This window comes from Neodiprion pinetum, chromosome 5, assembly GCF_021155775.2.
Source record: "Neodiprion pinetum isolate iyNeoPine1 chromosome 5, iyNeoPine1.2, whole genome shotgun sequence".
Classification (NCBI taxonomy): domain Eukaryota; kingdom Metazoa; phylum Arthropoda; class Insecta; order Hymenoptera; family Diprionidae; genus Neodiprion; species Neodiprion pinetum.
This window is the reverse complement of record NC_060236.1, coordinates 18,112,871-18,134,610: the sequence shown is the minus strand read 5'-3', so window position 1 is coordinate 18,134,610 and position 21,740 is coordinate 18,112,871. Positions and strand designations below refer to the sequence as shown.

At 37.1% G+C, this 21,740-nt stretch overlaps 1 protein-coding gene across 1 annotated transcript; it reads right to left on the bottom strand.

Moving 5' to 3' along the window:
- Positions 1-2,963: 2,963 nt before the first annotated feature.
- On the bottom strand, positions 2,964-8,530 carry LOC124220272 (endoribonuclease LACTB2). The gene is made up of 4 exons (XM_069136644.1): positions 8,370-8,530; positions 8,101-8,281; positions 4,759-5,434; positions 2,964-4,285 (listed from the first exon to the last, which is right to left on the bottom strand). Exons 2-4 carry the CDS (start codon positions 8,226-8,228, stop codon positions 4,169-4,171), a joined length of 921 nt encoding a protein of 306 aa, XP_068992745.1. The 5' UTR covers positions 8,229-8,281; positions 8,370-8,530; the 3' UTR covers positions 2,964-4,168.
- Positions 8,531-21,740: the final 13,210 nt, after the last annotated feature.

Genomic DNA, 21,740 nt, shown 5'->3' with positions numbered 1-21,740 from the left:
TATTCTCACGTTGATCAATTTGCCGTCGTGTATATTATCAGGGGGATGGGGGGGCGTAAAGGTTGTGATAACGACTTGTGGAAAAATATACGCGTAGTTGTACCCATGAACAACAGATTTATGTGAAAAAAGAATTTTTTAAAACATAATGATTGAAGTAGTCTAAAAATCCCATGTTATTCAAATGAAAAACAAAACGAGCTTAGAGGCACGTCTTCTAATTGGACTACAGCGCTCCGTTTTCGCACACATTTTTTTTTCATTTATTTCGAACGTGTCTAGGGGGCGCACTTGTCGAAATTCATCAGCACCCCAAATAAGGACCACCCTAATATATATATATATTTTCATACTGAGTAACATTGTTTAACCCTTTACGGACGTGAGATCGCGAACAGCCGCCCGATTCTGTTTACAGTAGCGAGACCTACTGTGCACGGCTCCGTCCGCAAAGGGTGCCACAAATGGAAAATCATCTCTCCGATATATCTGTAAGAATTGAAAACTTGCCTGGAAAAATCTCGAAACCTCAGGGAATTTGGGGTTCTAAGATTAGCAGACACCCTGCATGAACATAGTTCGTTTTAACTCGTAGTAATGATTTTTACTATTTTTATTTGTATTTTCATATCGTAATTTGTGTATTTCCTCAGTGCCAGGGCTGCGTCCTTCTCTTCTGCTAAGAGATTTCACACGTTTATATATCCTACCTATATGTTTTATGCCAAAACCATAATCGGGCAGATAATAATAATAACAACAACAATAATAATAATAACAATAATAATAACAATAATAATAATAACAATAACAACAACAACAATGGTGATAACAACAATAGTAATAACAAAACTTCATGCATACGCGATCCGAATATGGCGTAATTCTATTCTAAAAATGTTTTTTTTTTGTCATTATTTCTTTTTAATTCGTTTTTATATTTATCCACACAACAAAATAAATATATAACAAGACGCCTTGTTTTTAAAATGATTCACTCTTTTTCTGCATTTTCTAATTTCGTGCATTCGCGATGATTCTGAATCACTTTATCTTACCATTACCCAATTTAACCGCACTAGAAAAAACAACTTTCAATCTTCACAGTATCTAGTATAAAAATCGAAATTTTTTGTGTGGATTGGGGAGAAACTTGGTAAATAATACTTTGACATCCAATCTAGTTATAAACAAGAAACAGGGTCTACGATTATTTATAAGTTCAGTGTCTTCATTTTTACAGGTTTGTAAAATGAAAAATTTATGATTATTATTATGTTTTTTTCCTCAAATAAACGAAAATACAATGAATAGATATATAATTGTAAGTAAAATATTGAACAAGATTTAAATTGTATGTAAATAATTTCGATGAAATGACGCCAATTTTGTTTATTATTAATATCATTTTTCAACAACTTTGTTGACCTAGCTTTGCAATTAAAACGGATAAAAAAAAATCGAAAAATTTTAATCAGCGTGGTCGTAATTTTGGAATAGAATTACCGGTTGTGGTCCTATGGATGAATTTGAATATTGCAAGATGTCGTTCTTTTGCCAATTGTACGTAAAACAAAATTATAATTCTATGAATTGTTTGTAATAATTTGCTCTTGACTTGATTTCATTTAATATAATGGATCATTTTTGTTATTGTACATCTTTATATACACCTCTTGTGTTATGTAAGTGTTATAAGTTTTATAGTTTAATTGTTCAGTAATAATAATAATAATGATAATAATAATATGATTGTGTTGTTGATTAGTGACGATATGAGAAAATTATGTGAGTTTGTTAATGTTATTATATATACGGAGTAAAAAAAAGGAGGCAAGAAAATATATTCAATGAATAGTGCGACAAAGAGATTGTACATGTATATATACACATACACACATATCTAGTATTATGTGTGGTAACAAAATTAACTTTAGGAGTACAACAATAGCTATTGATGAGGTGGAAAAGTTTGCGGATTAAAAATGAGAAACAAAAAAAAATGATGACCACTAATCATACACATATGAAACCGTGTATAAATACTGCAATATCAATCAAATACACACACATTGAACAGGTACGATGTATTGCTCACGCTCATTCAAAAGACGTAAAGAGTACGTGACCGATATGCTTAATTGAAATTTGGTTGAAATGAGCTTATTGTGAATCGCATAGCATAACTAAACGTAGCAAAAGATCTAACGTAATAATGGAAAACCAAATACCCCTTCCTCACGGTCCTTAGTTTGATCAATAAGAAGTTTCATGCCAATGATCAAGACTCCGAATACTCGCCAGAATTAGGATATATATATGCATTTGTGTATACATATATACGTATATACGTACACTCCTATACAGTAGGAAACAGATTTTATACACGCACGATGATATACGCGTACACATGTACTCATATGTCTAAAAAAAATATATATATATATATATATATGTACGTATATGAGCGTGTGCGCGCGCGCGCGTGTGTGTGTGTGTGTGTACATATGTGTACATATGTGTGTGTGTACATATGTGTACACACACACACAACTATATATCTATTAATGATCTTGAGGTAACGTTTATAAAAAAAATATATATATATTTTATATCTGTCATACAAGCATATAATTATCATGTCAATTTGTTGTAATACACAAAACTAATCAGATATATATTATATAAATGACGCATAACTAAATTTCTGATACGAAATGGTTCACAACGATAATTTCCTACCCAAAATTTTCACCACCTTCCAAACTTCATTGTGACATACGCATAACGGTTCTGAAACAGATTTGCCAATCAACTCACGCAAACGTTATGCATTCAACTTACCACCTCAATTATTACAGGGTGGCCACCCGTCTGGAAAACGGGGAAAACCGGGAAATGTCAGGGAATTTTGTATGTCAGGGAAAAGTCAGGGAAATGTCAGGGAATTTTTTGGTTGGTCAGGGACTTTTTATAGAACTCACGGATTTCAAAAGCCTTGTCCATAAAATTGAGATGCTGTCACCGCATCATTACAATTTTTCTTCTCTTCTTATTGACGATTATAAGCTTAGTTGTTGATTGTCACATGAATTCAGTAGTACGAGCAGACATCGGTCTGATTTATCTATGGCCGTCACTGCGTGTGGAGACGCACGTTCACCGACGCCTAATAGTCTAGAAAAAACGAAGTCTCAGTTTTTTGGCAATAACTCTAAAAGTAAAAGCGCTAGCGAAAATTTTAAAAAGATTCTTAAAGAGGAGGAAATTTCCAATAAAAAAGTACGAGCACCCGGAATTCTATCTTCAGTATTAGTAATTTTAATTTAACGCTGAACATAGGGCTCTGCGCAACTGTTACGGCATAGACGCGCCGCGTCTAGACAGTACACCGCCTAAAATAATTGTTTTGCTGTATTAAATATCAATTTAAATATTTGGATAAATTGTGGTGTATTCTTGACACTTAAAAGAAAAATGTCCCGTTGGAAAAAAATTTTTAAGTTTATTTTTCAAAAAGTTACACATTCGTTAATTAGTCATAATTCTTCGAACCTCGATTTTCATTGCAAACAGCATAAATGTTCAAATAATAGCTCTAAAAATATTTCGCTTCTTGGAGCCCCTTCTTAAATATATACTTAACAAGACGACGGAAATGGAAATTTTAATTTTTTGTCAACTTTCAAAAATCATAATGAACGGAATCAACAACTTTTAAAAACTTTTATAACTTTAATATATTTGGCCATACTTTAACTAGGTTACTATAGTTTTTAGTGATTTCTGCACAAATTGTGCATCAAAATGTTAGGGAAAAATAATGATTTCAGTCAGGGAAAACCGGGAAATGTCAGGGAATTCCGTGAACGGAATTGAGTGGCCACCCTGTTATTAAGACAATATCAGTTTATTACTTCCTTTCTCTTTATCCCTCTTTCCCTCTCTGTGAAGACGAAGGTTAAATCTGTGTCACTATTTTGGCAGAATTTAAGGTATGAAAAAAAAGCTTATGGATTCTGAAGTAAGTGAATATTTTGTGTATCATATCACATTATGTACATTTTGAGCTCTGTTTTTGCGTTAGATTGCTTGTGATGACATATTACAATATCGCTTTACAATACTAGTTTGTAAATCAACAGTACATTTTTATTGCTGCATACATTCAAACGCATTTGAGCCAGGCTCCCGTATCCCCGCGGACCTTCCGTTCCTTCAGAAGCTTCTTCAGATGATGGTTAACGTTCTCAGCAGCTGCAATCCAGAGGTTCTCAGGGGTATCCTGCAAACATGAATTATGTTTTGTAGCTATATAAAGTAAAAAAAAAAAAAATCAAAAAACCTTAGATTCACAGTAACGAAGAGTTTAACCATTTTTGAGGTCACGTGAAGTCATTTAAGGTCATGTGAACTCGACCGAAGCCTTGGTATCACGAAGTGGTTGAAATAATTTCAATTCAATTGAAGTCTTGCCGATTCAATTGCAGTTCTATGAATTCGTTCAAATCAATGGACGTCTTATGATGTCATTTTCAATTCAATTGAGGTCTGTTGAACTATTTTAATTCAATTCAAGTCTTTCGATTTCTTAAAGTTACTTGACATTTAATGAAAGCTTTCTGCAATCTTTCGACTTCATCAAGCCTTTGGAATTCACAATTAAGACTTGAAGTCATATGAACGCTCGAATTCCCGAATGGCCAAGCCCTCGATAATGCGAAACATTATCAGTAATACGATAATCATGATACCTACTTTGTAAACACGTCGAACTATGTCAATTTCCGACATCGGTGTCTCGGTGGCGTGCTTGTAGAGGACATCAAGGATTTGTTTTTCCCTCTGGTGCCTATGAGCGATATAGAACTTTATTCGAGGCACAGGATCCTCAATGACCGGTCCGTGTCCTGGATAAATGAGTTTTGGAGAAATATCGAGGATCTCTGATAGTGAAGCCATATAGTCGTAGAGGTCCTCGAAGACGGCCGTTCCCTCACCCAGAATGCAGTCGCCACTGAAAATCGCGTTCTCTTCTTCGACTTTCAGGCATGCATGATCCGTCGTGTGACCTGGAGTCCATTTAACTGTCAGAGTTGCCCCTTCCGTCCGAAAAGATTGCCCGTTCTCCATGGCCTCCCATTTCAATGAACGTTCGTCGTCGCTGATATTTTGAAAGTCATCTGGCGCCCTGGGTAACTTCGACACCCTGAGTCGGTCACTTTTTGAAATTTCCCAATTTTTCGACTTGTTCGGTTCGGTTACTCTGGATTCCACCAATGCTTTCACCGCCGACACACCGCCGATGTGATCATGGTGCCAGTGGGTTAACAAAAGGTGTTCCAATGTTGCATTTTCGCTTCTAAGCACCTCGGTCAAGTGCTTTGTGTACTCGGTCGACGTTGTTTTGTCACCCGCATCGATCAGAATCCGTCTTAAATTTTCGGTTTTCTTTCAATCATTTATTAATTCGTATCTCGTGTAGTAGACGTAATCGGTTTTGGTTACCTAGGTACCAGTTGTGGTCATAGTTTAATTATTCGATTGTAGCTATATATGTTCATTACATATAAACTGGGGATATAGCCCCAAACGGTACAGAGGTGTTTTGATCTACTTGAATACTAATTTTCAATCTAGAAAGTGTACCGAGTAATGAAAAACTTTTTTTCCAAAACTTGCTCGAAGTCAGATTTTGATAACGAGTTGAGTAATTGATAAGATTAGTAAGAATGAGTAACATACGAGCCAAATTAACAAATAAAGAATTCTATTTAATCGTCCACAACTGGTGCATCTACCCACTTTTTTCACAAAATTGGCGAAGAGCCACGGTAGGACCATTCTACATGCAATGCCAAACAGGAACACCCAAAATAATTTGATTATATGCGAGAATAACGCCAGGAAATGTATACCTGCATTAAATGGTAATTGAATTACAGGAATACATTCCCTAGCATTATTGTTACGTAAATCAAAACTTTTTTCAGATATTCGTAATTGACATAGTATGTAGAACGGCACTATCAGTTGGAGCTTTTTTGCGTTAGTGATGCGTAAGCGTCGGCATAGTCGAAATAAGTGATATTTCACACGGTCTCTAAAAACTCACTACAGCATCCTCTTAATATAACGCGATACTTTTTTATTTATTTTTATTTGAAAATGTTATTTCGCAACTTCAGGTTTGCGTATAGTTTAACAAGCCGTAATAAGGCATAACGTGATCATATTTTCAGTGCCGAATTAATGAACCTGCCGCCCCCAGACCCTAAAATTATCTGCCGCCCCGATACGTATTTTTTCCGATATCTTATTATTTAAATGAAAGAAAATGCATAGTTCAATAAGTCGATGCCATGACGTTTTGGGTAACTTAATTTTTTTTTTTACATCGGTCTACGTCCACTCTTTTGAGCAGCAAATTTCTCAATTAACTCTGTGTAATACGTAGAAGTTGTAAGATCTTTTTCAATTGCAAAAAATACAATGTATCCACTAATTATCATTTCATCCGAATATGATTGGAACACGATCTGACGGCAAAAACTGTAATAATGTAATCTTAACAAGAAAAAAAGAAAAAAAACGGCAGTGCTGCTTCTAAAAATTTGCCACCATGAAAAATCTGCCGCCCAAGGCCTGGGCCTAGTCGACCTAGGCGCTAATCCGACGCTGCATATTTTGCAAACTGAATATCTTCAAATTCACGAGAAAGTTGCAAAATACTGAATTTTATTTCAATGTCTCGTTACGTTAACGGTACGAACTTGAAACTCTTTTTGCGTTGAATTAACATCTTCAGTCAGCACTTCTTGTTCTTCTTCCTCAAGGGAGGCTTCTACTTTGTTGGGCCAGAATAAAAAAAGTTTTCGATTCTTTTTATCGGAAAGAGCCAATGCTTAAGTATACGCTCAGCAAATTTCACAATTGGAATCCAAGCAAAAATAATGGCAGACAAAAGGGATACGGTGCGCGTGAAAAAAGTTGCCGCCATACATTCCACTGCATTAAAAGACGCAAGATTGGCTCAAAGACTTGGGCGATGACGTCTTAGAGAGAGGGGGGGTTACAGCTTGCACGGTCTAAACTCATACCTATTATTAGGAGTTTTTTTGAAAGAAAATGAAAACACTTAGAGAATCTGAGTTTGAGGGCTTTATTATTTATAGTTTCAAGAAAAATTAGAATTTTTTCATTGAAATTAACTCTATAACTCATGATTTTATTTTTTTACCTCCAAACGCATGACTGGGGTTCGAAAATTAACTGCAGATTAACTTTAAACACGTTTTTCTCGAAACCACGTTTTCTCAGTTTCCGGAAGTGTCCCTACACATCCTAGATGAGCAATCGTTATGAAATATGGCCGGAACGTGTACCACAAACATCTTCATTAGTTGAACTAAAATTATCCAAAAATATTCGAGCGCTTTCATTTTATGAACAAAAAACTGCAAAAATTTTGGGTGATGAACTAGACATCCCCTTTGAACGCTCACTGTTTTGCTATTTTTCAATTTTTATTCTTGATTTTAGTTCAACTTGTACACAATATTGTACAAAGTAAAAATATATTTGATACTTTTTCTTCAGATTACTCGTCCAGGACTTAGGAGTTCCGCAAGCGAAGAATATCATCGTCGGCGCACCGACATACACGGTTCCTGTAACTCCCAGTGCCATCTTTTGTCAAACTTAAAAAAATACTATTACGTTCAATAAAGACCGGTTAGTAAGTATGCCAAATATCAACAATCTATATTTAATATTTTTCGCATCAATAATTTGTGAAAATTCGAACATTTTTTGGTCTAACAAAGTAGAAAACCTCCCTTAAAGCTACGTTTCTATTTTGAGGACAAGTACTCGACCTCATCGTCACGAATTTTGTTTGAAACAATTTGAAATAGCTAGTCAGTAACTTAAGGAAATTAACAAGGTTTTACATTTTCTTTTCTTCTTGCTCCGAAATCCGTGTAAATAGAAGTTTTGCAACATGCAAAGTTCCCAATAAATGTTTTATTACAAACTAACATTATCAGTATTTATGCAGGAAGAGTATTTCAACACAAAATATTTTCACGATGTAATCACCTTGGTCCTGTACCAACGAGGTACGTGTTTGTCCCCTGCAACGTCATCGGGCCTGGATTGCAACCGAGGATACGAATAACACGGCTTGATATTCGCGACACGGTAGGAATAGCTGTCAACGAGGTCATGATGCTAGTGTCCGAAACTCCGATATCATCAATAGCCCGCTATGAGTTTAAACCTCTAGACAAAAGTAACTGAATTGTAACTCTGGTAAAAACGATACATATTCAGTATCAGTAGAATAGAAAAGAGATATTTTAACTTGCCGTATGAATAATTATGAGCGCAGCTAAACTTCGATCGTTAGCAAGTTAGTTAATCTATTGATTCAGTATTCGCAAGCTCGATGGTACGGAACGATATTAGCGTCTTACATGACCTAACCTCAAAGGTTGCGGACTGTGATTTTTCAGTCATTCCTAGCCGCGTGTTCTACCTTACCGGCCTAACTCGCTGAATTCACATGTTTCCACGTCGCTGCCACGTTCTAATCAACACGAGGTAAACAAGTTTCAAGCTTATAAACTGCGTCGCATGTTCTGTGTACTTACGACAGACTTGTTGCGTCCTTACAATCGAAAAATATCTTCGTATTTGTTGTTAGGGGTCAATGACATAATTAACCGATTGACGCAGTGTGGGTTGATGCCAAGACGGGAGATAAGCCATTTGGAAACTCATTAGTCGTTGCTCATTATCTATAAATAAATACGAGTTTCTCGATAAACTGGAACAAATTTATAATTTCCGGGTGTGAAGTATTTTGTATTGAAACGAAGCGAAAATACTTGAAAGGAATCGGTTTTATTTCAAAACAAATTCTAATTTCATTCGGGGAATTCGGAATTGGGTACTAATATCAAAGTAATTGCAGCCATTTCGTTGATTATACGTAGTTGTAATAACTATACGTGCGTGATTGAAGGATTTTAGCAGTTTCGTGAGCAATGCTCGTTTTGTATTCGCTGTCTGCAAGTAACTTGCATCTAATTAGATTATTTTCATTCGGTTTAAACAAAACATAGTTTAATTTAGTTCATTTCATTTGAACTGACTTAATTCCCATTCTTACAATTACCTAAATTCAATTCGATTAATCTCAATCTGATTTAGATCAAACTAGCTTATTATAGTTTATGACGCAGTTATATTTTTCTACAGGCGTAACTATCGTACGATATCATTGACATTTAATAAATCGTTCCTAATTTGATTTAATCAAATGTAACTTATAGGAACTAATGCTTTCCTTTGCCGTATAGCATTAGCTTGATATTACTTGGTTCTGTCTTGAATTCTGATTTGAACATGATATGTTATGATTTTATAATGTGATACCGTGCTTTCTGATCTTCTGATATTCAAACAATTTATACTCATTGAAGTACGTAAATTCGTAAGCTGTTTTATCTTTATCATTTGTAAAATCGAGGATAATTTAGTTTTTGTGCAATTAGTTTTTGACAATAAGCAGCGAGATGGGTAGATTAACATAGCCTAGTTCATACTACTCTCTATTACGAATTCGGTCGTTATATGCTGTAATAGTAAAGATATTATTGGTGCAGGTTATTGTGATTATTATTTTTATTGTAACCACAATGACTACGGTATGATTGCATATGATTACAATTAAAAAAATGACTGCTAGATTGAAGACATTTTCATGATTACAATGTAATTACAGTGATTGCAAAATTACTACAGTAACGGATGACATATTGACTGCTTTAGTGGCTAAATCCTTGGAGTGATCCTGTTGATCTGACTTTATTACTAACAACGTTGAACAGCGAGGCGTGCGTGCGATGAAGAAATACTGAAGTAGGGTATGATGGACTACCGGGCACTGTTATAATCCTTCCTAAAATAATTTTAAATCATGATATTTTTCTATGCATTATCCCAATATGTTTGAGCAAAAATATTGCACGCGGATTTCAAAAAGTAATCGAATTAATTAAAAACAATTAGGTATACGGAGTGTGACATCGCTGCGACAACGAATCAGGACTTACAGCCGGAAAACAGGGTCCTTTGCTAATGCTTATTTTACATTTTTCCGGGTCCGATGAGTTTTCAAGAATTGAAAAAAGGCAAGGATTACTTTGAACGACGGATCAAAAATTACGGCTGAAATGCAAAAAATTTGCGACGGGTTCTTGGAACGGCGAGGAAGGAACATCACAAGTTTTTGGGTGTCAGTGTGCAGTAAGTTGACAAAATGACGAATAAAATTAGTGTATCAAAGAAAGTGAAATGCACAGATATAATTGAACATGACATAAGAAGTTGAATAATTATATGAGAGAGTAGGTGTACAGTATGCAATGTCTCGAGGAAAGTGTGAAAAATACTATATCAGATATGTGGCTTTTAATGTAGTTTTGACAAATAGCTTAAGTTTCCGCCGGTGGCCAGGTAAAACACAACTCTGCTGGGACACGATATATAATGTATGATATTGCATTGTCTCTTATTTTAGGTATGCTGTATTGGAAAGAATGGCAATCGAACTTTTGTAACGTTTTTTTTTTTTTTCTTGTATTTTCTCAACTGTTGGTCGTCGCCTAGTCTAGATCTCTTTGTTGCACTCCTCAGGATTCAATCAGGCTAGCAGACGAGCATAAATTTTCATTGTGTCCTTGAGAGCAATTGATGAAAGCATCTTCATTTTCGCGGCCTTGTTGCGGCTAGGGTGTTGTGCTGATAATTCCAGGAAATTCTTCAAATTTTTCAATTTTTCGAGTTGCGAAGCATGAGAGCATGTGTCATCGCATGACTGTCAAGGGAGGAAGGCATGCTTCCAGACACAGCATCGACATTGCAAGAAATTCATTACTGTATCAATGTATGCCTTTGTGCAGTTTTTGTTGTCAGAAGTCTACTTCTCATAACAGAGAAAGTTTCAAGTTGGAATCGCCACGATTCACTCAATCTCAAAAGGCCAAGTATGAAAGTAAACCTGCTTTGTAATTTGGCGAAGTCACATCGTATTTGTTGAGCAGTTGAATCTCGATTTAAACCCACGATATGTGAATGCTCACTTCGATTTCCCTTTGTGAGTCCGACGAGTTCGAAATAGTTTCTTCGATTGAGATTCACGAAAATCTATTGCTTAATACGCTGTATCCACATAATTTTGGAAGAGAACATGAATGCATCCAATCCCCCATGTTACCCTTTTGAATGATATGTTAACGGCAGATGAAATAATTATCAACTTCTTCATTGACTGGAGAATATAAAGACAGTTGCCCTAATCGGCTTTGGTATGATAACCGAAAATCGTCGTGCGCTTGCGCCCCCTGAGATGTTCCAACGGTACAGTTGAGAACTTATTGCAGAACATCAGAGAGTTACCGATTTCGACATGATGCACGCTGCATTCACCTTCCGAGTAATGCGGTCTTCGCGATGATACGCCCAAGCCAGTATTTTGCCGGTGTGTACTTACCGACTTGTCGGCGACACAAGAAATTAATAATGAGGGTGAATTTCTTCCAAAATTCGTAGCTAAACAGTGATTTGATTAAATATAGGTAATAATGATAGATCAGATGTAATAATGATGCAGAGATCAAATAGTATATATGTATATTCGGTCCATGTACGATATTAATATATATGATCCATTTACGATTACTACGTGATGCATACCATAGATTTTATAATTTTCTAGGAGACAAACTAGATTATCTACAATAATACGGAATAATATGAAATGGAAGAATTATTCATTTCGAAATGGGATTCTATTCGACACCCGCTCGATGTATTACATAACATTATTATTCATAAGTATTCCAATAACTTTTCATATGCTCTCTCGATCTTGGATTTTCGTAGGCATAGAATCTAAACGTTGTTTTAGCTAGTAGTAAGTGAAATACTTCACGTTGGGTAGAGAAGCAGAATTATTTTTCGAAAATTGTATGAAAAAAAATTCAGAGTAATTGTAATACATCACGGATGCGCTAATTTTGATCGAGATGAAATGGATGCTCCGTACATGAGACAGTATTAAACGCAGTGACCTGATTTAAAGACCTAAAAAGATGATTGTCGGCGATTTTTTGTTTCGTTTTTTTTTGATAGGGAGAGAAAGAACGAAGCTTCTTGAAACTTCGAGTGTATTTTAACACACATTTGAAAGGTACGAGCAAAAATTTTTATCATCCAGGTGTCGCAGAACGGCAGCGTTATTAGCTGACCCGTTAACTGAAGAATATATCTTTAGTCAAAGGCTGACCATCGAAGGGCCAACCGCTTGAGTCTGGCGTCGGCAGGAAAGATAAAGTGCGTATTTCTTGTCTGAAATGTGAAAACTAAAATCATCATACATCATATCATATCATCGTACATCATACATGATACATCATCATGCATCATACATCATGCATAGTATTAAAGTTTGATACCAAAGTTTGGATGTCGGATGTTCGGCTGTTCAGAAAGTGACGTCACCCAAAATTTTTTTTCTCTCGACGTCATCGATCTATGGTAATCAGCTGGCCAAATTCCTCAGTCTGGAAACAACCGCGCAGTAGAGCGGACGGATGAGAATCGCGCTCCGCAGATTTCGTGTACCGGGTTCTCTTTCTCCTGGATCCTGCGCTCCGGGTTCACTTCCTGGTGCAACTCGAGTTCCAGGACAAGCGCTCCGTAGTTTCTGCGCTCCAGGTCCGCTACGTGGTGAAACTCGACTTCAGGGACAAGCGCTCCGTAGTTCCGGCTGTCCAGGTCCTTGACCTGATAACTTTTGACCTTCCGGACAAATTTTCAAGTTTACAAGTTTGATTATTGAAAACGTCATGTTTTCTACTATCATCGGACAGGAAAAAAAACCGAACGACCAGGATTAACAAATTGCAATTGGTGAGTGGTTGGCATTGTATACATAGGAATACATGACAATAACGTCGTTCAATTGGAGCTCGAATTGCTGTGCGTAGTGTTTCAAATCTGTCAGCACTTAGCTGATTGTTCTGTGGTATTTTTTGACGAAATTTAGTGTCATAAAATCACAATACGTTATACTTTCATGCATGTGTAAACGTGATTTGTAGCATTATATAGAAAAAATCTTACTGATAGATTCGGTTTACGTCAGATGCACAAAGGCAGTGTTCGCTCTGTATACTATGAAGCATATACCAGATTTTTTTGGGGACTCATCGTGCCCCAGTCTCCCCTACAACTATGTCTTCCCTACAAAAACCAGTTACACTAGGCATCCGACCCCGAGCGAGCTTTAACAAGAGAGTGTTTTAAAACTAGTTATTTTTGATTCGCGCATCATTCTATTATCAATGTGTCGAAATAACCCAAAAAACCGTGATATAATATAAATTGTCGAGCTCGAACCTAAAAAGTAACGATTTTATCAAGAAAATTCTGAACGAAAATGAATGTGATTTAATGGATCTTTATGAGTTTTGTAGTTCATTGTTGATAAAAATATATGTCAATTCAAAGTGATTTCAGCTTTTACATTTCAGACACAAATTACGCACTCCGTCTTTCCTGTCAATTCGGGATTCCAGCGGCGAGGCGCTTCATTGGCCTGCTAATAACTTCGCCATTTTGCGACAATTGATGATAAGTAAATTTTTCTTGTACTCTCCAAATGTAAGTTGGAATACACTCGAAATTATAAAAAGCTTCGTTGGTTATCTTCCATAGAGAAAAAATAACCGACAATTTCGACGTTTCCCTGAAAAATTGTCGTATTTGATTGATTTAAAAAATAATAATATTTGTACTTTGCCCCATCTTTCATATGACAGCATTTTAAAAACCCGGTTTCCACTTTGAACCGACACGAAAAATATTTTTTCTCCATTATCTGATTTTATTATTCACCTTTCTTCAGTGTTACTTAAATATTTAGCTGCATAATAATTGATTGCTTTCAGTTTTTAACCATTTGTATGCGGTAATAGTACAGAACAAAGAATTATAATCAACTATTTTCCTGTGAACCATTAACAAAAAGCTATGTTACTATTTGTGCACGGTCAGTATAACATTTTTACAACATTTGATGGCGATTCTAATTATATTTTATCCACATTTTTTTCAACTTGTTACATTTACTATGAATTATTTCGATTCATTTTTCGCACAAGCCCAAATTCAGTAGCTCTCAATGCGGTCGTAAGATTTCGATAATTTTTTATGATTTTCTTATGATCTTCTTGGTCAAATCTGTCGCTGGAAAAATTACATTATTCCTTACACAATATTGTTGATGTGTTCTAATACTTGAAATATTCATTAGTATTCGAGGTATGACCCGAGGTGGTTAGAGGTGGTCGTTGGAGGTGGTTGGCGGTGGTCAAGGTGGTAGAGGTTGTTTGCGGGTGATCGAGGAGAACGAGTATTTGTGCACGGTGAATGAAACACTTTTGTAACATTTAATGGCAATTGTCATTATATATTCTCTGAAATTTTTTAATCTTATCACGTTTACAATTAATTATTTCAATTCATTTTTCGCGCAAGCCCCAATTCAGTAGCTCTCAATGCGGTCGTAGAAGTTCTATAATTTTTTATACTCTTCTTGTTGAAATGTGTCAACACAAATATTATAATAATCCTGACACAATATTTTTCATGCGTTATAATACTTAAAATATTCATTACCCAGTGAACACATGACCTCCATATGACGTCATAGATAGGTCACATAGAGATCATCGACTTTTTACATAGATATGACATAAAAATGACTTTATTGATGACTCTGATATGATGTCATGTAGTATGACATCATTATGACATAGTGCTGACATAAAATTTGACTTTTATATGACGTCATGATTGTGACTTAAATATTACGTAAATATTATGTCTTATCCCTATCACATGTGTGACGTCGCATCAAAGTCATAAATTTATATATTATTTACGTATGAAATAAATTATACAATTACATAAATTACAAGTCATATTCTGACGTCAAAAGGATATCATAATACCGTCATATTCTTACGTAAGAAACAACTAATACTTTTACGTAAAATTGATGTACGATGAACGTCATACTTAAGCATCAGCTTCCGGTCATTCTTTTACATACGAGTGACATAATACTAATGTCACGACGGTATAAAAAAAAACGATCAACGATACTTTTCTATTTATGTTCTATGTTGTATCATGTATTGATTTAATAATTCATAAGTGGAATTTCATATGACATTTCTTAATTTTTACTTTTATATTTAGTGTCAAAATTTAACTTACCGCAAATTCTCTTTAAATGCAAACATTAAATATATTTTTAACATTGAAAATCTTAGGATATTGTCATAAATAAAATATATAAACTAATTTCAAAATTAATTATTATATTGTAATAGAGGTACAGTAACAAAATAATCACTATATATAAATGAAAAATATAAACATTTTGACTTTACAAGTTCTGTTGTAACAGTTATATTATTATAAGCATTCTTAAATACTTTTTATCACTATGACATCAGAGTTATGTCATCGAGACGTCAGGTAAGTTATAATCATGTCAGCCAGACGTCACAATTTTGTAAGCAACTTTACATCACTATTTTACCTCAAATTTAAGTCATCTTGACGTCAGCTAAATAACAAGTACGTCAGCTGGACGTCATATTTTTGTAAGCTTCCGGTACCGACTTTACTTCTCTATGACATCAGAGTTATGTCATTTTGACGTTAGTTAAGTCATAATGATGTCAATTGGAGGTCATATTTACGTCATTTATCTTACGTAAGAATCTTACGTCAGGAAGTGGGAAATTATGAGTCATATGTGACTCATATATGACTCACATCTTACGTAAATCATGACGTGACATGACGTCATTCTGACATCAGTTTGACATAATTGTGTTCACTGGGTAGTATTCGAGATATAACCCGAAGTGGCTAGCGATGGTCGTTGGGGGTGGTTGGCGGTGGTCGAAGGTGGCCGGAGGTGGACGAGAAGGAGGTCGAGGAAGGCGAAAATCGCTAAAATTTTAGCCAAAAATACAGAGGAGTTAGCCTTACTTTTTCTTCATTCCTAGAGCCGAAAGTTTTTGGTCTCAGATTCGATGTAAATGACCCTTGCCTGACTGATTGGACCCTCAGGAACTCAGAAAACACAGCGCAAAGAGCGTAGGTCCAACAGGAGAGAAACGGCGAGCGAAAAAGCACCTGCTGAAAAATGTCGAAAACACAGGATCTGGTTTTTGGCTGTAACTTAAGATGCGTTGATCCCAGCGTATTAGGACTGCGCCCAAACGATTTTTCTCGCAAAATTACGTCGGATTAGTGCATAAAAGAATTTATTCCGGCACTTTTCAGAATCGCGGAAATTTGTGCCGAAAATACAAAGGGGTTAGCCTTACTTTTCCTTCGATTTCGGAACCGAAAGTTTTTGGTCTCAGATTCGATTTGGATGACCCTCACCTGACTAATTGGACCCTCAGGAACACAAGAAACAAAGCGAAAAGAGCGTGGGATCAACAGCAGAGAAGTTACGAAGGAAAAAGCACCCGCTGAAAAATGTCGAAAATACACGTCCTCGTTTTTCGGCTGTAACTCCTCATACGTTGCTCGCAGCGTATTGGGACGGCGCTTAATCGTCTCCTCTGGCAAAATTACGTCAGAATAGTGCACGAAAGAATTCATTCCAGCACTTTTGAAAATCGCGAAAATTTTCGCAAAAAATGCAAAGGGGTTAGCCTTGCTTTTTTTTCATTTTTCGACCAAAGAATTTATGGTCTCAGATTCAACCAGTATGATCCTTTTTCGACTAATTCGACCCTCAGGAACTCAGAAAACGCAGCGAAAAGAGCGTGGGATCAACAGGAGAGAATTTACGAAGGAAAAAGCACCTGCTGAAAAATGTCGAAAATACACGTCCTCGTTTTTCGGCTGTAACTTCTCATACGTTGCTCGCAGCGTATTGGGACGGCGCTTAATCGTCTCCTCTGGCAAAATTACGTCAGAATAGTGCATGAAAGAATTCATTCCAGCACTTTTCAAAATCGCGAAAATTTTCCCAAAAAATGCAAAGGGGTTAGCCTTGCTTTTTTTTCATTTTTCGACCAAAGAATTTATGGTCTCAGATTCAACCAGTATGACCCTTTTTCGACTGATTCGACCCTCAGGAACTCAGAAAACGCAGCGTAAAGAGCGTGGGATCAACAGGAGAGAATTTACGAAGGAAAAAGCACCTGCTGAAAAATGTCGAAAATACACGTCCTCGTTTTTCGGCTGTAACTTCTCATACGTTGCTCGCAGCGTATTGGGACGGCGCTTAATCGTCTCCTCTGGCAAAATTACGTCAGAATAGTGCACGAAAGAATTCATTCCAGCACTTTTGAAAATCGCGAAAATTTTCGCAAAAAATGCAAAGGGGTTAGCCTTGCTTTTTTTTCATTTTTCGATTAAAGTATTTATGGTCTCAGATTCAACCAGTATGACCCTTTTTCGACTCATTCGACCCTCAGGAACTCAGAAAACGCAGCGAAAAGAGCGTGGGATCAACAGGAGAGAATTTACGAAGGAAAAAGCACCTGCTGAAAAATGTCGAAAATACACGTCCTCGTTTTTCGGCTGTAACTCCTCATACGTTGCTCGCAGCGTATTGGGACGGCGCTTAATCGTCTCCTCTGGCAAAATTACGTCAGAATAGTGCACGAAAGAATTCATTCCAGCACTTTTGAAAATCGCGAAAATTTTCGCAAAAAATGCAAAGGGGTTAGCCTTGCTTTTTTTTCATTTTTCGATTAAAGTATTTATGGTCTCAGATTCAACCAGTATGACCCTTTTTCGACTCATTCGACCCTCAGGAACTCAGAAAACGCAGCGAAAAGAGCGTGGGATCAACAGGAGAGAATTTACGAAGGAAAAAGCACCTGCTGAAAAATGTCGAAAATACACGTCCTCGTTTTTCGGCTGTAACTTCTCATACGTTGCTCGCAGCGTATTGGGACGGCGCTTAATCGTCTCCTCTGGCAAAATTACGTCAGAATAGTGCACGGAAGAATTCATTTCAGCACTTTTGAAAATCGCGAAAATTTTCGCAAAAAATGCAAAGGGGTTAGCCTTGCTTTTTTTTCATTTTTCGATTGAAGTATTTATGGTCTCAGATTCAACCAGTATGACCCTTTTTCGACTAATTCGACCCTCAGGAACTCAGAAAACGCAGCGAAAAGAGCGTGGGATCAACAGGAGAGAATTTACGAAGGAAAAAGCACCTGCTGAAAAATGTCGAAAATACACGTCCTCGTTTTTCGGCTGTAACTTCTCATACGTTGCTCGCAGCGTATTGGGACGGCGCTTAATCGTCTCCTCTGGCAAAATTACGTCAGAATAGTGCACGAAAGAATTCATTCCAGCACTTTTGAAAATCGCGAAAATTTTCGCAAAAAATGCAAAGGGGTTAGCCTTGCTTTTTTTTCATTTTTCGATTAAAGTATTTATGGTCTCAGATTCAACCAGTATGACCCTTTTTCGACTCATTCGACCCTCAGGAACTCAGAAAACGCAGCGAAAAGAGCGTGGGATCAACAGGAGAGAATTTACGAAGGAAAAAGCACCTGCTGAAAAATGTCGAAAATACACGTCCTCGTTTTTCGGCTGTAACTCCTCATACGTTGCTCGCAGCGTATTGGGACGGCGCTTAATCGTCTCCTCTGGCAAAATTACGTCAGAATAGTGCACGAAAGAATTCATTCCAGCACTTTTGAAAATCGCGAAAATTTTCGCAAAAAATGCAAAGGGGTTAGCCTTGCTTTTTTTTCATCTTTCGATTAAAGTATTTATGGTCTCAGATTCAACCAGTATGACCCTTTTTCGACTCATTCGACCCTCAGGAACTCAGAAAACGCAGCGAAAAGAGCGTGGGATCAACAGGAGAGAATTTACGAAGGAAAAAGCACCTGCTGAAAAATGTCGAAAATACACGTCCTCGTTTTTCGGCTGTAACTTCTCATACGTTGCTCGCAGCGTATTGGGACGGCGCTTAATCGTCTCCTCTGGCAAAATTACGTCAGAATAGTGCACGGAAGAATTCATTTCAGCACTTTTGAAAATCGCGAAAATTTTCGCAAAAAATGCAAAGGGGTTAGCCTTGCTTTTTTTTCATTTTTCGATTGAAGTATTTATGGTCTCAGATTCAACCAGTATGACCCTTTTTCGACTAATTCGACCCTCAGGAACTCAGAAAACGCAGCGAAAAGAGCGTGGGATCAACAGGAGAGAATTTACGAAGGAAAAAGCACCTGCTGAAAAATGTCGAAAATACACGTCCTCGTTTTTCGGCTGTAACTTCTCATACGTTGCTCGCAGCGTATTGGGACGGCGCTTAATCGTCTCCTCTGGCAAAATTACGTCAGAATAGTGCACGAAAGAATTCATTCCAGCACTTTTGAAAATCGCGAAAATTTTCGCAAAAAATGCAAAGGGGTTAGCCTTGCTTTTTTTTCATTTTTCGACCAAAGAATTTATGGTCTCAGATTCAACCAGTATGATCCTTTTTCGACTAATTCGACCCTCAGGAACTCAGAAAACGCAGCGAAAAGAGCGTGGGATCAACAGGAGAGAATTTACGAAGGAAAAAGCACCTGCTGAAAAATGTCGAAAATACACGTCCTCGTTTTTCGGCTGTAACTTCTCATACGTTGCTCGCAGCGTATTGGGACGGCGCTTAATCGTCTCCTCTGGCAAAATTACGTCAGAATAGTGCATGAAAGAATTCATTCCAGCACTTTTCAAAATCGCGAAAATTTTCCCAAAAAATGCAAAGGGGTTAGCCTTGCTTTTTTTTCATTTTTCGACCAAAGAATTTATGGTCTCAGATTCAACCAGTATGACCCTTTTTCGACTGATTCGACCCTCAGGAACTCAGAAAACGCAGCGTAAAGAGCGTGGGATCAACAGGAGAGAATTTACGAAGGAAAAAGCACCTGCTGAAAAATGTCGAAAATACACGTCCTCGTTTTTCGGCTGTAACTTCTCATACGTTGCTCGCAGCGTATTGGGACGGCGCTTAATCGTCTCCTCTGGCAAAATTACGTCAGAATAGTGCACGAAAGAATTCATTCCAGCACTTTTCAAAATCGCGAAAATTTTCGCAAAAAATGCAAAGGGGTTAGCCTTGCTTTTTTTTCATTTTTCGATTAAAGTATTTATGGTCTCAGATTCAACCAGTATGACCCTTTTTCGACTAATTCGACCCTCAGGAACTCAGAAAACGCAGCGAAAAGAGCGTGGGATCAACAGGAGAGAATTTACGAAGGAAAAAGCACCTGCTGAAAAATGTCGAAAATACACGTCCTCGTTTTTCGGCTGTAACTTCTCATACGTTGCTCGCAGAGTATTGGGACGGCGCTTAATCGTCTCCTCTGGCAAAATTACGTCAGAATAGTGCATGAAAGAATTCATTCCAGCACTTTTCAAAATCGCGAAAATTTTCCCAAAAAATGCAATGGGGTTAGCCTTGCTTTTTTTTCATTTTTCGACCAAAGAATTTATGGTCTCAGATTCAACCAGTATGACCCTTTTTCGACTAATTCGACCCTCAGGAACTCAGAAAACGCAGCGACAAGAGCGGGGGATCAACAGGAGAGAATTTACGAAGGAAAAAGCACCTGCTGAAAAATGTCGAAAATACACGTCCTCGTTTTTCGGCTGTAACTTCTCATACGTTGCTCGCAGCGTATTGGGACGGCGCTTAATCGTCTCCTCTGGCAAAATTACGTCAGAATAGTGCAGGAAAGAATTCATTCCAGCACTTTTCAAAATCGCGAAAATTTTCCCATAAAATGCAAAGGGGTTAGCCTTGCTTTTTTTTCATTTTTCGACCAAAGAATTTATGGTCTCAGATTCAACCAGTATGACCCTTTTTCGACTGATTCGACCCTCAGGAACTCAGAAAACGCAGCGTAAAGAGCGTGGGATCAACAGGAGAGAATTTACGAAGGAAAAAGCACCTGCTGAGAAATGTCGAAAATACACGTCCTCGTTTTTCGGCTGTAGCTTCTCATACGTTGCTCGCAGCGTATTGGGACGGCGCTTAATCGTCTCCTCTGGCAAAATTACGTCAGAATAGTGCACGAAAGAATTCATTCCAGCACTTTTGAAAATCGCGAAAATTTTCGCAAAAAATGCAAAGGGGTTAGCCTTGCTTTTTTTTCATTTTTCGATTAAAGTATTTATGGTCTCAGATTCAACCAGTATGACCCTTTTTCGACTCATTCGACCCTCAGGAACTCAGAAAACGCAGCGAAAAGAGCGTGGGATCAACAGGAGAGAATTTACGAAGGAAAAAGCACCTGCTGAAAAATGTCGAAAATACACGTCCTCGTTTTTCGGCTGTAACTTCTCATACGTTGCTCGCAGCGTATTGGGACGGCGCTTAATCGTCTCCTCTGGCAAAATTACGTCAGAATAGTGCACGAAAGAATTCATTCCAGCACTTTTGAAAATCGCGAAAATTTTCGCAAAAAATGCAAAGGGGTTAGCCTTGCTTTTTTTTCATTTTTCGACCAAAGAATTTATGGTCTCAGATTCAACCAGTATGACCCTTTTTCGACTGATTCGACCCTCAGGAACTCAGAAAACGCAGCGTAAAGAGCGTGGGATCAACAGGAGAGAAT

What these genes read in the sequence shown, in the direction of transcription:
- LOC124220272 (XM_069136644.1), bottom strand. Translation starts at nt 8,228, where the DNA reads ATGACCTCGTTGACAGCTATTCCTACCGTGTCGCGAATATCAAGCCGT. An exon ending in CTCGTTGGTACAGGACCAAG is followed by an intron (nt 5,435 to 8,100) that starts GTGATTACATCG and finishes CGAAAATTTAAG; the next exon opens with ACGGATTCTGATCGATGCGG. An exon ending in TAGTTCGACGTGTTTACAAA is followed by an intron (nt 4,286 to 4,758) that starts GTAGGTATCATG and finishes TCATGTTTGCAG; the next exon opens with GATACCCCTGAGAACCTCTG.